Below are 17675 nucleotides of genomic sequence, written 5' to 3'. Positions count from 1 at the left end.
TTCTGTAGACCCGATAAGACCTTTCCTTTATTCGAACGAATGCAGCACATCCGGTGCTTATCCCTTTTTGTTTAGGGAGTTAGGTTTAACTCGGTGCTCTTTTGCGGTGCCCTTGGTCGATATCCGCGTTTCTCTTGCTATTAAAGTCTACTTACCCATAGGTTTCCGAAATTCCAAATAACCGGGATGGTGCAGCTGTGTGTTAACTTCATGGGAAAAGTTAACTTTTTGAATTGAAAGTTATAAAGAATGAAATTTCCGATTTTCATAGAAAAAAAGTTCATTCAACAGACTTTAAAATGAGTCTACACGAGAAGAGGACCAGCATGGCCTATATGTTTAGAAAAATACTTGTCCCTGACGTGCATCTATCTTAATTTCTTGCTTGAGTACGGGGATGACAAATATTATAGATGAGTGGATCAGCAAAGTCTCACAATTTCAGAGAAAGTTGATTGGTAAATGTATGTAAATGATCAGAGATACGTTGGTATTTTATTGCAATAAATGTCTATGAGCATATGAGCCCTCTCCGTAGACCCTCCAAATGGACGGTCTGCCCTCTCGAGCTCTTGTATCTTTTGTATTTGACCTGAGGAAAACAGCGCCCTCACTTCAGAATTGGAGAAATGAAAACAAACCAACCAAGGGATTCCCCGAATGCTTCCGGGTTTATGAAGTTTCACGCATATCGCTCCCCGAGTAGCACCTTGACCGAGTTGTATCATTCTGGTTTTGTTCCTGAAAAATTACATGTTTTATGAAGTGAATTCTTAGAAACAGCACAAGTATTGTCCGTTGTTAAACAATTCCGGCAAGATGTTTTGGGAAGACTACACCGATCGGTATGGCGGCGACAGAACAGCCATCGATCCCGATGCGCTCATCGGAGATGCAGTACAGTTCGCAACCAAAGCCACGCACTTTGACCAAATCAAAGATTACAAAACTGCTATATTCTACTACATGGTAAGTAAAGGCCTGTTTGTTTGGAAATAGAATTATTCCACCGAAGAACAGTCTTTTTGCAAACGTAGAGCACAGTCCCAAGACTCTGGGTGCTTACCGTACGGTGTAAGTCAAAACTTGACGTCCATACAGAGTCAGCGTTATAAACGTCATGTTCTACTCGGGTACCAGTTAATCACACCTTCTCCAACCCGCCCGGAACCAACTCGACCGTAATTTTTATGAATACCTCGTCCTGACAAATCATCGACTCCAAATAAAGCACTTTCAGACGCGATTTTCACGACGCAAGCCATACGACAATCGGCCAAAAATACACGTGTCAATAGATTTTAGACAGGCGCCTGTCAATAGACACTCCGTAACTAAAAGGTAACAACACAAGGCACGTGGAATTTATAACACCAGATATATTACAGTATTACTACATGTACATCTCAAACAACGGGCGAGTTGGAATCAGGTGGGTTGGTAAAGGTGCGAGTTCACTGTTGTTATTCGTTCTACTATTATACTATTTAGCCCGTTGAACCATAGGCTCTAGAGATTTCTCTAGAACGTAGGATCGACTCCCTGATCGATTGGATCCAGGACCGTGGATCCTGTAGTAATCACAGACAGTGTGATCTACTTTAACCAATTTCACTCATCGAAATCATGCAGTTTGTTTTCTAATTTATTTCACATACAATATATGATGTGCACACATATTTTGAATGGGATCTGTGCCAGCCACTTGTAATAAAAGTCTGCTGCGGCAGGCCAGCAAAATTTTATGTATTTTTTTGTGTTTTGTTCCTTGAGAGGTGATGTGTTTGCAATAACATTTTTAATTCTGATGCCCAAAACATAATGAATATAGGCACATCCATGGAGGTATTAACAACTCTTTTGGTACCTCCATGGTACAGCCAACACTGACCTCAAATGACAAACAGAAACTTTACAGTTACACGTATATGGCCTGGGTCATACTATTGGGTACCCACAGTAGGCAGACACAGCAACTGCCCAGTACTGGTACTCATCGTAATGTTTGTGTTATCTGCTGTATTGTAATACATGTAAATAAAACATAATTTTGTGAGAATATCTTGAATAGAGAATGTTTATGATGCATGTACATAAATGTTTTATCTATCGACCGCAAAAATATTAACCAAAAAAATATATATGGTCAAATCACAGGGTCCAAGATTGACTTGGGTCTTGTATTGGCAATGCGTAATTCAATTGCTGCAATTTCATAACCCGCAACTTTTCCTTGATATTTTGGGGGAAAGGTGGCCATCTTGTACCTTATCCCGGCCACCAAGCAAATACCACAGGAGAAAGTTGTGGGCAATGGTACTGAAGCAAGCCATCCAGCTCCCAAACATCCTCTCATTGTTGAAATCTGTTCACTGCCTTTGTCATTAAGGTGTCAGTTTGTGTCCATGTCACATTCATGACTCACCTAAGAGTATGGAACACGTACTGTGCAAGCGTATGCTGACATGCAAGCGTATGCTGACACTAACAATTCAGCGGTGGACGGGACGTTCGGTCTTGTTTTGTCCATGCTGACCTAATGAAATCTGTTTGTCCTAAGAGTTGACCACAGGGAGTTGAGAGGGGTTTGGTTCCAACATGGACGGAGCACACTGTGTGCTGTCACCATAACTATACCTCCATCAACCATAAATAATCGAAAGCATACCTTTACTTATTGTAGACATACAATTTTCAGACATCCTGTGTTATTTGTATGTTATTCTAGCATTAATATTTGAAGTACAATTGGCTTTCTTCTGTTTTTTTTATAATAGGAAGCCATACAAGCTCTCTACAATGTTTCTCTTGTCAACCCTGATCAGAGTTTGATAGACAAATACAAGCAATATTACAACAGAGTTGCTGAGCTGGAAAGACTAAGTGAGTATGAATCATGGTTTTTATTGGCTGCGTATAAACTATTTAACATATATCAAGTTTCCACCCTATTATTTAATATGAGAAAGGTATCGCAAACATTGAATACTCAATGGATAATTTTCCTGCTTAACAGTTCAACTGACCATTGGGTTACAGACATTTGATCAAAAAGTATATAGATAATCCAGTTCGTAGTGTAAATATCTTTCAAACAGTGGTTTGTTATTAATAATTACAAAAAGGTCTAAAAAAGATAAATGAAACTGGACAATACGATACAGAAGAAAAAATATATATATTTTTCTCCAAAGCTAACTCAATTTCCCCCATATTTCAGTTCAAATTTTTTGCGAACATGCTTTATATGAATGAAATGAGATAATATGAAATGAAACTGTACTCCGACGATGACATACCTTAGTCAAATGTGATGCACACAATGCTACAACTATGAATAGTCACAAACCTATGATCATAATTAATGCGACAGTACGGGATTTGATGATTTGAAAATTAAAACTCCCATTAAAAATGTAAGTAGTTCAAGAAATCACAGACAATATGAGGTGAAACAGTAGATGATGGTATACCTTTGTCAAATGTAATACCAACGTGATTATCGAACTATTTGTATTTTTAATGGGAGTTTCAATTTTTAAATCATCAAATCCAGTACTGTAGCATTAACCCTTTGAGTGCTGCATTTTTCCCGCCCAAAGTTTAGTGCAGCATTTTACGAATTTTTATGATTTTTTTCGTAATTTGTAAATAATTATGGACCAAATGGACATCACATTTCATTGCTTCAATTCTTTTTCAAAATTTTGGCAAAACTCTGAAAAGATTAACTTAACCCTTTGAGTGCTGTAATTTTTCCCACCAAAATTTCAGTGTAACATTTTACCAATTGTTATAAATTTCTATGTAATTTTTTTTATAATTTTGGACCAAATGGCCATAACCTTTCATAGGCTACAATTTTTGACCAAAGTTTTAGGGAAAATCTGAAAAAATTTGTCAAGATCTGAAAAAAGTTGCTGGGTATTTTATATTCTATAAAGGCAACAAAAATTGACTTTGGCACTAAAAGGGTTAAGTATATTTTATTTTGCAAACTTGGCAGCAAATATTGACTTTGGTGCTCAAAGGGGTAATTACGATTGAACAATAGGTTTGTGACTATTCATACATGTAGATGTAGCATTGTGTGCATCACATGTGCTGCTGCCTACTGAAACTGGACAAATTTTGCCGTTTTCCACCTTGTTTACTGCAGCTAGCTGTTTGTGGTTGAATCCCATGATAGGTTATTTTTTATGCCTAAGTCGGTTTACCGTACTAATACCTAGAGTTCTTGGTGAAAAAGAACAGTGTCTCACCCAGTCACACATGCAAGTGATCTGAAGACTTCCGTTATCAATAGAGTGCAATGTTTGTCTCCCCCAGGGTCAATACAGCAGACACAGGTCACAGCAAGTCCAGCCAAGTCCAAGGAACAAATAGCCACTGAGCGGGCCAAGTTTTTAATTGAACAAGCCTTCAACGAAGATGAGCAGAACAACAGCGAAGAAGCTACAGAACTTTATTTACAAGCAGCTGAAATATGTCTGGAAACTGTAAGTCAGATGTGCGGGTCATTCAAGTTGGAATCGAGTCTCATGATACAGAATATGGAGCCCATGATGTGTTTTGAAATGCTTTCAGAGAACAGTTATTTTCCAATGAAGTTTAAACATCCATTGTAATCCATTTTAACCTTAAGTTTGTTTCACTGAATTGGTTCAAAATACATTAAACCCTCTGAGAAAAAATAAATTTGCTCCTCTGGTTTTCTTAGCATGTAAATAGAGGCGACATGCAAAACTTTTATGTATTTTCATTACAAGGCGACAAATATTACAATAATTTTATCACACATACTAGTAATTGTCAGGAATTTCTGCAAGTGTACATCAACAATACAGCAGCTTCATTGAGGACATCTATATGTGCTGAGATGCCTGACATAGTGATCTACTTTGTCTTGTTTCATATTCCTTTCTCTTCAGAGGAAGTCGACGAGGGATCCAGCATTACAGAATAAATTAAAGAAGCTAGCCACTCAGGCCCTTGACAGGTGAGGAATATGATGTGAACTCTGTATATCAAGTAGATGTTCATGTAAAATAATAATAATATAATAATAATATTTATTACCCAGAAAAGTTACATACAATATCAAAGACAGCAACAAGTTTGAATAAGTCAAAAATGATCTGGGCAAAGGGGAAACAGGATATAGCAGGTAGCTAGTCAAGCCTGAACCCCGACATGTGAAAATTGTGGTGAAAAATACATAACGAGGGCTCACAGAATGAATACATTTAAGAAATAAAAAATAATTTACAAACAAACAACAAACCAAAACAAAAGCTTATGGAAAACATGCAAGGTGTCTATCAAACAAAAGCTACATAGCTGTCACAGAACCAATCAAATTCCATACAAAAGATGGCGTTTGAAATATTGCCTAAATTTGTACAGTTAGACAATTTGTCTAATTAATATGAACTGGAATATTACTCCATACATTTGCACCTGAAAAAGAAATGGCAAATTGACCTGAATTTGACTTAGCATGATATGGTGGAAGGTGCGTCTGAAGGCTCATTATAGTATTATGTTCATGCTTATAATCACTGAAATAGTGCTCTGAAGTCATTTCTCAGTATTTGAATATTTGAGAATTGACAGCTATGTAGCTTTTGTTTGATAGACAAAGATGGCAGATGCCGTGTCTATTTCATTCACATTTCACCAAGCAAAGTAGGTTGGTGATAGGGTTGACTATTGTGTGTTTATAATCAGAACTATTGTTACAAGTAATGAGGGAGTGTTGTATCAGCGCAATTTAAGTATGATGAATTTGTCAATCTTCATCTTCTGAGGGATATATTACTCTAATTTGATTTCCGAGCGAAGGTAATTTAAATATCTGATTCGACTCCTCTGATAAGGAACACAATTAAAGTAAAGATTAAAGAAAAAAATCATATAATGAAGCAAAATTTTAATGGTTACAATTATTTCAGAGCTGAGACACTGAAAAATCCTGCTAAAGGAAAAATGCCAGAACTTCCAACTCCACCATCAAGTTTGCCACCCCTTGATGACGACGATGACGATAGCCACGGTGGAAATGGTAATGACATCAATGGCAAACGGAGACCAAGTCCAAGGCCCAGTCCCAAGCCAGTCAGGAAAGGGGACCATGTCTCTGCCGGTGCTGTATCACCGACACTCCCCGGCAATGCAGCAAGGAGTGGGGGTGGGGGAGGAGGAGGTGGAGGTGGGGGTGGGGGAGGAGGTGGAAAATACACAGCTGAAGAGATAGCAGTATTAAAGTAAGTATTTGCATCTCTTTGCTGTGTGTGTGATTATCTGAGTGGCATTGATAGGTATTTAATACTGAGAGCATTGATATTTGAAAAGACACACCGGTAGACTAGTATCTATGGTTACTCAGTCACTGCATATTTGCATACATCTCCATATATGGGAACGGAAACATGTAGGCCATATTTTCTTATAGAATGTCAGTGAGAATGTTTGTGCTGGACAGTTTTAACAGCATACCTTTTTTGTTGACCTACAAGTGAAAGTCTGTATTTGGTTATAGTCAATAAAATTGATCAAAATTCCTTTATATTTACTTAATATTTACATGGTCATGACATTGATTCATCTCTCGAAATCAGTGTCTGTATGTTTGAATTTGCACATTGATAAGAAAGGGTTCCTACCAACCAGTTGTGCTCAGGTTAGGGATATAATTTATATATTAGGGTGAGTGTTCAATGGGGAAATGTCTATGGGTTAACCGTTTTAGATTGTACATGGGATGTTTGTATATGAAAGAAATTCAACTAATCGCTGATGTACAATTCTGCATCATACAACTTCACTTTACTGATTGCTGTCCTTTGCAATGACAGTAATATGACTGTGATCATTACTAGTGGTTTAATTATATATAGTTCATCTGACGCTCTTTCATATTTTCCCTCACAAGGAGCACATCACTGATCAATGGCAGGGAGTATGTACCGTTCATATCACAGGCCGATTTGAAGGAAAAGTTTGCGTACAAGCTTCCATTCAGGTAGGTCAACAGACTTTGTCTAGGTTGTATTGTCGATTGTTTTGTAAGAATAGGCGAAAGAATAGATGTTTTTAGATGATTGTGAAACTGAAAAATTCTATGATTAGAGTAGTTCTAAAATTGTTGAATTATGAAACTAAATTATCCTTATGATCAATAATAATTCTAAATTCAAAAGGTCATGCCAATCTCATGTGTATATTACTTCCTTTAAAAATAGGATGATGGTCTTTTTGGAATGACTGCTAAAGTCCTTGATCTGAAATAGTTACCGCTGAGTTTCATTCCACCTTTTACTAATAATTTTACTATATATATAGCAAAAACAGGAAAAGTAATATTATATCCTTTGGTACGACATCATAAACAGAATGTATGGTTTGTGATGTTCGTTTACAGCGTGACAGACAACAATCTCACTGGTATTTTATTTGCTGAATTATGAATAGAAATACTGGTATACTAACAGAAAAAACATATGGCCTATTCAAATCAGTCATACAGGATGTTGATCTCTAGCTTTTATCCCATTCCATTATCACTACAATCTAGTAATCTAAGGCAGCATGCACCCCAGGGATAGATATTTAGACTCTCACATTTTTGCAATACTTTTCTGGTCTACCCCTTGTATGAACTAACTTTTAAGCTCTTGGAGTAGATGAAGTTTTCTCCGTCTTAATTTTTTTGAAAATCCAAAAGTGAATTTTTCCTCAATCAGTTAACACAGAGATGGCTGCCATTTTGAATTTCAAATATTGGTAATTAATAGGGAATTTGGTTCAGTACCAAAATTTGCATGAAGCCCCCAATTTTTTATCTTGATTTTGAGAATGATTGAAAAATGAGTCCTTGAGAAAAGTTTGAGCAAAAGTTTAAGTCTTTCACTTTTGAGGGGCATTGTGCCTTAATAAAGAAGGAAAGTGTTATTCTGCTTGTTGTATTGAACGAGGTTTCTTTTGTGTAAAATTACTAAATCTATCAATAATATCTTTTGTCTTTAGAAAACAATGTAATTAGGGAGATAAATTTTCTTTTCCCCTAAGACCAATTTTGTTTCCGTATATTCTTATTTTCAAGTAATGTCCACTGTTAATGATGAACTTTGTGTCCAGGTGTACAAGCATGTACTGTAAATTTTTATTTCAATTGTTGGATGTGGTTATCCTGGTAACACTTTGTTGCTATCACAATACTATCAAGCACACATGTAAATCAGAGTTCAGCACTCATGTGTCTGGTATTATTATAAGCAGTTTTTCTTTTATCTGAAGTGACTCGCATGGGAAATTGCAGCTGTCGCCAAAGCAACGAGAGAAATTTGCCAAATGGGTGAGACCAGATGAGATCTGTAGTGACCCCCAAATGATCCTAGCTATATCCAGTATGAGCATCAAACAGGTTAGTTGATTCTTTCCTCCAGTTTAAACATGTAAACAGATGCCTTTGAACAAACCTTGCTTTACTGCAGAATGCTCTGATTCTATTTTTGAAAGAAATAAAGAACCAAACTGTAATTTGATAGTCATCTGATCAGTAGTTTGAATATTATTTTTTAAATACCAAAGTCCAGTTACATTTCGTTAGATTTTTTACAACTTGAATTTGCCATATTTTTTAAAAGCCTGTTTATTAAAGTTCCATTAGCTGTATCTTCTTGCGATTTTTCCGTTAGTTTTGATTGAAATGATCACTGGCTCATGTTGGATAGCCTGTCAAATAACAGAGAATCGCATATTATTCGGAAACATTACGTGCCCTACAACTAAATAACATATGATTTTACAACGAAAATTTCAATTTTTGTCCAGACAGAAATACAAACTCTGTTGACACGCGGATTCCAACGTAGGCATTCTTCTGCACCTGCGCGAGTCATTTACAGCAATTTCAAAATAAATATTCATTACTTATGCCCGGCATTTACGTCGTAGTCCATTGTCCGAGCACGTTGCGTAGCCAGATGTCTGGCAATCCACGACGCAATGTTGTTTTGATCCCGCAATAAACATGAACTTGTACATCTGGCGTGATCGCGGCGTCACCATATCTGCGTTCTCCCCAGCACGCTGAGCATGCCAGACGTCAACAAACGAGCTCGGAAGGGCAACACGTTTGAACAAAAATTAGCAGTTTTATGTGGCTATAACATCACTAATCATGTTTGTTTCTTCGTAAAACAACATTTTGCAACAAATATGAGCCTCCAACATGGAATTTTCCGAGGTAAAAAATAGTTACAAGTTACAAATAATGGCCCTTTAACATGTAAATGTACTAAATTCAACTTGGTAAAAGTAAGACCAAACTCTTAGAATTCTTGCTAAAAGTCAAAGTTTTTTTATCCATTTTCTTTCAGGGAATTCAGTTCACAATTATCTGTCTGAGAATAGATTTACTTGAAAGCATGCCCACTTACTGATGAACTTTAAGATCAAACTATCTTGAACACATTTTGTGTAAATTTGACAAGTCATCCCATCTGATAGCCATCAAAAGTCTCAATGTGGATGTCTAGTGTGAAATATCAAAACTTCACTTACTATTGTCTCTGTTACATGGTAAGAAATTAAATTCCATGTGTACAAAAAAAGACCTTCAATAAAATTAAACTTTAGGGGAAAGGCCCAGTTCTTTCCAAAATTGGTAATGGAGGATCATTTAGAGTGATGTTAAGTTTTAGTATGAGTGGAATTGTTCCATTGTCTATCTTGACGAAAATATGCCTTTCAATTTTAAAGTTAGATTGCAAGATGATGGAACTTGTCGTAGTGAATTTTGTCATGTCAAGTGTTATGGTTTACAAATTGTTCTCATTCTAGACGGTGGTGTCTGATTGCTCATTTGTAGCATCATTGGCTATCAGTGCGGCGTATGAGAGGAGATTTAGAAAACAAATCATTACAAGGTAGGTACAGACAAACTAACAATCTGTTCAAATTAAAATTACAAGTTTGCCATAGTTGTTACATTTTTCTTATCCTTTGAGATACTTGTCACTAAATATGCACCATGATTAGGTATTAAATCATACCGGTATTTTCAAATGGCAAAATTAGAAGTCATTGCTAAAATTCAAGGCCAACTTGAAAGAAAGCTTAGTCATTGCTCAGTCACTAAAGAAATTGTTCATAACTGGCACTGGAATACGTTGTTTCACTCACTCATGTCTTCAAGCTATGTACATATTCACCTATATGTACTTGTATGTCATCTGCCTTTCTGGTATCAAACAAATATAGCAGGATATTTCACTCGCATTATCTAATGAGCAATCTTTGCTTGGTTATTTGAAAAAAATTAGCACTCCATCAACTGTGAGCATTGAATCATGTCTCTCAAGGTACATACATGTAAGCTGTTCCATAATTTTTTCTGACGAGATCGATTGCAATATTTAATTTGAAGTATTCTCAGTCACGTTATTCGATCTTCCACCTCTCTGTCAGGATTATTTATCCGCAAAACAAGAAAGGGCAACCAGTCTGCAACCCAGTGGGAAAATACATGGTGATCTTGAACCTCAACGGAATCAAAAGAAAAGTGAGTCTTTTCATGCAAGTGGAGGGTTTTAAAGGCCCCTCAAAAAAGTTGTAGCTCTGAAGTGATGAGTTTGTGTGAAGATTCAAGATTTTAAAAAATACAGTAAACTATATCACACCACATTTGTAGTTTTGGTCAGATGAAATAATTTCAGATGATGGTTCTGTAGCCACAGTTTTAAGTGGATAGATGCAGATAATAATCACAATTGTGAAATTTAGTTGTTGAATAAAATCACTCTGATGTTTGTGTCCTTAGAAAGGGTGGAATTTTTGTCATAGTTTAGCAGAATGGATAAATGAAACATGATGTATGTATGTCATCCATAGGTGATTATAGATGACTATTTGCCAGTCGACACATCCGGACAACTTCTATGTTCATTTTCCAACAACCGCAATGAACTATGGGTATCCCTGCTGGAAAAGGCGTACATGAAAGTGATGGGTGGATACGACTTCCCAGGTTCCAATTCGGTGAGTTGCCAACATCCAGATGAGTCACAGATTGCGACCGCGAAAGTTTGACAAATCACTGATATTTATTTATAGATTGCAGATCAATAATTCAACAATCTTTTACAAACAAATAAAATATGCTTTTGGCAGAAAATAAATCAAGAAATAGTGAAGTGGTTCACTTTCTGTGATACAATTGAATGTAATACACTTCACATTGTATAATAAGAATTCTGACTTTCTTGGAGAGATTTGAAATTGAAGTTTCCAGACACACCTCAAATCTTTGCATTACACAAGCTGCACAATGTATCTATTGAAAAGTACATTTTTGAACAAATTTGAATTTTCACTTTTTTGGTTGAAAGTCAACGTAATTCCTCATTTCACAAGGTAAGTCTTCAAAATTATAGCAAATTGCATGTTTGCTTGTTTAAAGAACATCGATTTACACGCCCTGACTGGTTGGATCCCCGAGAGAATTGCCATCAAACTGGACTCCTCGGAATTCAACAGGGACTACGTCTTCAGCAAGATATTCAAGAAGTTCCATCAAGGTGCCGTATTGGTTACCATGGCAACTGGGCTGATTTCGGACCTGGAGGCGGATCGTGCTGGATTGGTGCCGACTCACGCCTACGCCATGTTAGATATCAGAGAATGCCAAGTAAGATTTGTTGTATACTGTGTGCGTGTGTTTGTGTGTGTGTGTGTGTCATGACAGCTTTTTGCCATACAAATTTCTGCGAGAGCGTTTGCCAGCTTAATGAGTTAGTGGGTGTGTGTGTCAATATGTACTGACTGATAATAGTGAATTTTAAATTTGACGCCTAAACCAAGCATGGCCAGTGATAGGACAGAAACGCCGTTCCACTTATCACGAACACCCCCACCAAGTGTAACATTTTGTTCATCGGGTCCTAAACGCTATTTTCTAAGTTTTCTAGACAAAGCATAAAGAAAATTTTCACTGGCGCTTTACACAGTGTTGCATGACTATGCTTTCTCAAACAAGCAGGTCTTTGATGCTGAACGAATATGACTAGAAAGTCTATTCCATAAGGAAGCAGCAGCATTCATCTGTGTAGTCGTAGCTCTCGAATATGGATTGCAAAGGGAAACTCCGAGTCGTGCAACGGAAAAAAGTTTTTCCGTCGCAACGTACGAGAGCTAGCTATGGCTGCTGCTACGGCGACATATGAGAAAGAACGATCATCATAATTTGAGTCTTGTTGGTTGAGTTTTAAGAGAAACTTCGTCACTTGAACAGAGAGATCTGAATTCTGGTTTATGAAATCGAAAACTTTAGTGTATACACAGTTCCTCATAACAAGACCAATTATTACGCTATTAATAACAAGTTATTAATAGCGTAATACTGTCAGTAAAATTGTCTCGGGTTCATGGGAGGAGAAAGGAAAAAATTGAGCCATGATTCTTGAAGTTGGCCGGCAATGTTAGCCGTAAGTTGCGTACAGCCTCCATGTGTTCCCGGCGCGGCGTTACACGGGCTAGCCGGCATATGTGCATTTTTTTTTAGTTTGTCTGTGAATAAGTCAGCATATCAAAATTAGACTACAGTATATCAAAATTGGACCACATACATATCTCACATGGATATACTAGGCTTACATTAGATAAAAGATAAAAACAGTTAACTGCCAGCTAAGTACAAACATGGATGTAAAAAATAGAACCTTCTATTTTTTACATCCATGGTACAAAGCAGGGATCGAGGTACGGGCCCGGGTACGGGCTGAGCGAATCCTTGTCCCCGTGAACGCTAGCGCTTACAAACAGGCGAAGTTGGTCAGTTTTTGTTTTATTGTTATGTCCCATTAGCCGAAATGTTCTGTGTCTGTGAATGCCGGACCCTTGTCCATAACAATGGAGAAAACATCAGTTTTGTAGTCATTCAAGTCACTTGAACTGGACCATTGATACATGTCATACCGTCGTACCGATCGACACGATCGCAAGCGTAGCACTCGGAGCTTACGGACATAAGCGAGCGCGTTCATGTATGGCCGTGGTTTGAGGGACTGTGGGGCTTAAATACTCGAAATTATCGTGTGTCGCAGCGCATTTCTTTTCATTTTCGACCAAAAATGGTGACTTTGGTATTTTACAACATAAAATGCACTTTTAATAGTTTGCTAGTATCCGTTTCAACTCACATCGTTTGGTGTCGCCGTTCTCAACTACCGAAAATCCAGTCGTTGTGGACTGGCCAGGTGGGAATGCAGAGAAATACTTAGAAGAGCCAAGTGTAGAATTTGGGACTCAGTGGAGATAATTTGTTTGCGTTCCTGCCAGCCTTATCCGAAGCAGTCTTTGTAGTTTTATCGCCCTCGTTCACGCTGAATATTCATAGACGTGGGCACTATACGGTTCTCGGGGCCTTGACCGTATAGTGCCCACGCCAAAACTTGTATGGCCAAAAGCTGGAATGGTGTGCTGCTTCATGTATTAATTACGAAATGGGCTGTTTTTACATGTATCTTACTTACAAACTTATGGACATTTCTTTGTGTCAGCGCTATACCAATGTGTGTAATGTGTAAAATGTTCTTGTATCAGAGATCACTTTCCTTAGTAGAGTGCAAATAAGTATTGTGTGCTCATATAAAATGTAAAGCTTGTACTCTGTGCATATAATACGTATATGTATCTCATGAACGAAGTAGTTTCTAATCCAAAGACAGTCTAGAAGATTTTTTTCTATTTGAATATTTTAAATCATTTTACCCCTTAGGTACTGTAACCTGGTCTTCTTCAAGTCTGCTATTGCACCATTCCCTGGTTTTGAACATTTAATAGCGCATTTTCTTTCTCTCTTCTGTTTGAATGGTAATTCTAACCTTTCTGGTGCTGTGTCTTACAGCAGAATCCATTATTGACCCTTATTGGTTGAGCTAGAGTCCATTTTTCGAGGCCGACGACCTCAGCTCAACACAAAATAGGAAAGATAGGGCGCCCTCAACGTGTCTTGGTGGTGTCACCAATTTTAACAGCACAAGTACATTGGAATGTTGATATGTACATATATCATGGGTGCTATAAAGATCAATCTGTTAACTAGAATGAACGACAGAATAATTGCACAAATTCATGCCATATTTCTTTTACGATAGAGTATCTTCTTGGTTGTAATTCATGAAAGAAGTCTTTCGTTTCTCTTTGCCCGTTGCACAGCAACGGAAACTTTTCCAGTTGAAAAATCCATGGAACCATCTGCGATGGAAAGGCAACTTCTCCGAGCTTGATACAGTCAATTGGACACCCCAGATGAGGAAGGAATTGAACTTTGACCCTGAATCTGCAGCACAATATGACAATGGTAAGAGCTTATAATTACTATCAAGACTTTCATAAATGTTTTAATTAATTACTTTTGTCTGTAAATAGGGGTAATTACCCATTGAAGTAAAGAATTTTTGGAATACTTACTGTTTTTAATTTTACAAAATATTTGATTTGCAGGAGTGTTTTGGATTGACTATGAGTCTCTTTTGAAGTTCTTTGATGTGATATACCTGAACTGGGATCCTACGTTGTTCAAATATACTTATGTGACCCATTAGTAAGTATGACAAGACTGTACAAAATTCCTGTAGATGTTTGAAAATATTGCCCGCTGTGTTTCATGTAGAGATATTTCCAAATAGAGGGTTGACGAAGTACTGTGAATCTGTGACCATCTCTTTGACACCGTGTTCGTGGTGGTTTGTCCATATTGTACAAACAAATTTATATCAGAGTCTACATTGTTAGTATGCATTTTCAGTTGCCACAGTACAGTGGTGTTTGTTGGTAGTGGTGTTTGTTGATGCAATCCAATGTGGCTGACTAAACAGCCATGATGTCGGCATTCTGACAGTGTGAAATCTTGCATTTTTTCATGCGATGTAACAGTAATAATGTTCTTTATTGCAAGATTTTTTCTGTATCTTGAAAGTATTTGTTTGATTTGGAAAACACTCTGAATTTTCTTCCACACATACATTGCATCTATATAACTTCATTTGATGGCAATATTTCAGTACATGGCGTGCCAAGGAAGGACCAAAGAAGGACAACTTCAACATTGGAGACAATCCACAGTACAGACTTGAAGTGAAGGGGCCCGGAGCAGTTTGGGCATTGCTAACCAGGCATATCACAGACAAGGTAACAAAGCTACTAACATCTCAAAGAATATGGCTGATTTATGATGTAATTGTAATGCCAAAGTGTAAATAGGTACCTCAAACATATTTCACAAATTTGTTTAGTATCAAAACATTATTTTTTGCCATCCCTGAGTCATTCTGAGTGCCTACAAAGACATGGAGTAGATGGCATTTGTCTCCCACTGTACTGACAAGTAGGTATGTGCGTCTGAAAAACTCAGAACACAATCCTCTCTGAGTTAGGATGCCTTCCATTGTGAATAAATAACAACATGCCCCCTAGGTCAACAATGAATTCCAAGTTTGTATAGATTTGTCCCAGTGTCCTTCACTATTGACAACAGTGTTTGGTATGTGGACAAAAAAGAGTGATAAAAACAGCATGTTGTGATTGTTTGTTGTGTATTGATTTCAATTCTTCATGTCTGTTTCACCAAGGATGACTTTGCTGACAACAAAGAGTACATCACACTACTAGTGTACAAGACAGGTGGAAAGAAAATCTTCTATCCAAGTAAGTAGAGTCAGATTTTACTCCCAGACATGATCTTTTGTTTCTATCTTCTGCCCTCACAAATCCCTTTGAACGTGTTCCGCAATGGAAAAGTATTTATCCATGGGTAGACTCTCTTTAAAAGCTTTCTGAAACGTGTCCACCTTTCAAAAGGCAGACCCACTGTGAGATAGTTGTGTGTTTCATGATTCTGGTCAGTGACATTTGACGTCTCCTCAGCGTCTTGAAGAATTTTCAGGAGAATATGATTAAGTTTTCTGTTCTAGAGATTTTACCTTTTAAGAATCACATGATGTATTCTGTAATCACCAAGAAAGTTAAAAATTGAAAGCCAAGAGGGTCCAAAATACACTGTAATCACATTATTTACATTATTTACTCAAGGACGGAATGGAATTGTGTGTAAGTGTCCCCATGAAGTCCTTTCAGCTTAGTGCAATGTGCAGATATACTTACCAATGTAAGCTGTGCATCATACATAAGTTGTAAGATGGTGTTGCACCTGTTGTTTCCGGCAATTCTGCCATCCACCAAAACAACAAATTTTTCCCATGCCCTGACAAACTATTTCTGCCCATGCCAAATTTTCTGATCCATAATTGTCTCTTGTAGATGACCCACCTCCCTACATCGATGGCACTCGAATCAACAGCCCCCACTACTTGTGCAAAATGTTAGTCCAGGAGAAAGGAACGACAAACTACACCCTAGTGGTGTCACAGTACGAGAAGAATAACACGATACATTACACACTCAGGGTAAGTACCCTATCAACATTTCCACCAATGTGGCTGTGTTCGGGACTCTGTAAGTGAGAATTTCAGTGTAAGAGTAACACAGTATTACAAACTCGGACAGTAAGTACCTGTAAATCATGTGTGTCTGCTTAGACAGTTTGAATGCGTGTTAAAGTATCTAGCCAGCATTGTAGTATAAGAAACTTGCACTAAGTAAGTTACGCTCATAGTAAATGCCTTTTTATGGTTACCAGATGGCATAGAACATCCATGTATGGTAGTATGAATTATACAAACGAGATTCAACAATATAATTTATCAGTGTAAAAGTGTGAAACTTGAGCAAGCTGAAGGCTTTCTCTAATTACATCGACTACTAGGTGCTGCCGGATTGTATGTCAAACTCCAAGAAGGCATGCTGACACGACAAGACACCAGACATGAACTGAAAATGCTCACGTGTTTCATTATATATTGCAGTTATGTGTAAATTTGAACCTTTGCCACATGTTTGCAACTTCATTGAAAGTATTATGATCAACATAATGAACAAAAATCACCGCCGATTAATTCTAAAACGTTATGAAGTATACAAATATGTAATTAGCTGAAATAAAAATATTAAAGTTCTTTGACTTCTGTCATTGTATCACCATTTTATATAGCAAGTGTAAGTACCGGTGGTCAAGTCCTTCATGCCGTATATGCCGAGCTATGAAAGCTCATTAGACATGCAAATTATAAACTAGCTGACATGAAAATGTGAAATTACTTTTGATATTGTTTTAACCTGGTATAATCATCAATGTACATAGCACGTTTTGCCAACTTTGATCAAGTAAATCCCAGTATATATCCCTAATAAGCAAAGTTCATTAAATATGTAAATTAGGAATTGACTTCAGTAAAAATGCTTAATGATTGTCAATAATGTTGTATCATGGTATCTGCAATATATGTAGCAAGTTTTGTCAACTTTGGTCAAGTCCATTCAGATATATATCTCTAATTAGGAAAGTTCATTAAATATGCAAATTAGGAATTGGCTGAAGAGAAAATGCTTAATGACTTTCATTGATATTGTATTATAGTGTCTTTAATGTACATAGCAAGTTTCATCAATTTTGATCGAGTCAATTCAGATAAATATCCCTAATTACAGGTACATAAGGGTGCCGGAAATCGACAAGTGCAGGGCCAAAGTGAGGGCCAGCACAATCAAAGTGC

At 37.2% G+C, this 17675-nt stretch overlaps 1 protein-coding gene across 1 annotated transcript in view; it reads left to right on the top strand.

Moving 5' to 3' along the window:
* The first annotated feature begins 652 nt into the window (after positions 1 to 652).
* The window catches only part of LOC139140157 (calpain-7-like), a 28488-nt gene continuing 11465 nt past the window's right edge, over positions 653 to 17675 (top strand). The window contains exons 1-16 of the mRNA XM_070709214.1: positions 653 to 969; positions 2778 to 2883; positions 4330 to 4499; positions 4932 to 4999; positions 5955 to 6266; positions 6935 to 7024; positions 8299 to 8425; positions 9847 to 9932; positions 10474 to 10567; positions 10897 to 11043; positions 11465 to 11692; positions 14221 to 14365; positions 14509 to 14608; positions 15069 to 15195; positions 15636 to 15711; positions 16324 to 16469. Of these exons, the coding sequence (XP_070565315.1) occupies positions 820 to 969; positions 2778 to 2883; positions 4330 to 4499; positions 4932 to 4999; positions 5955 to 6266; positions 6935 to 7024; positions 8299 to 8425; positions 9847 to 9932; positions 10474 to 10567; positions 10897 to 11043; positions 11465 to 11692; positions 14221 to 14365; positions 14509 to 14608; positions 15069 to 15195; positions 15636 to 15711; positions 16324 to 16469 (2172 nt within the window). The 5' untranslated portion in view covers positions 653 to 819. The remainder of the gene's footprint in view (positions 970 to 2777; positions 2884 to 4329; positions 4500 to 4931; positions 5000 to 5954; positions 6267 to 6934; positions 7025 to 8298; positions 8426 to 9846; positions 9933 to 10473; positions 10568 to 10896; positions 11044 to 11464; positions 11693 to 14220; positions 14366 to 14508; positions 14609 to 15068; positions 15196 to 15635; positions 15712 to 16323; positions 16470 to 17675) is intronic.

The sequence above is a fragment of the Ptychodera flava genome, chromosome 9 (genome assembly GCF_041260155.1).
Source record: "Ptychodera flava strain L36383 chromosome 9, AS_Pfla_20210202, whole genome shotgun sequence".
In the NCBI taxonomy this organism is placed as follows: domain Eukaryota; kingdom Metazoa; phylum Hemichordata; class Enteropneusta; family Ptychoderidae; genus Ptychodera; species Ptychodera flava.
Note: the sequence above shows the minus strand (reverse complement) of the source record. Positions and strands in the feature narration are given on the sequence as shown.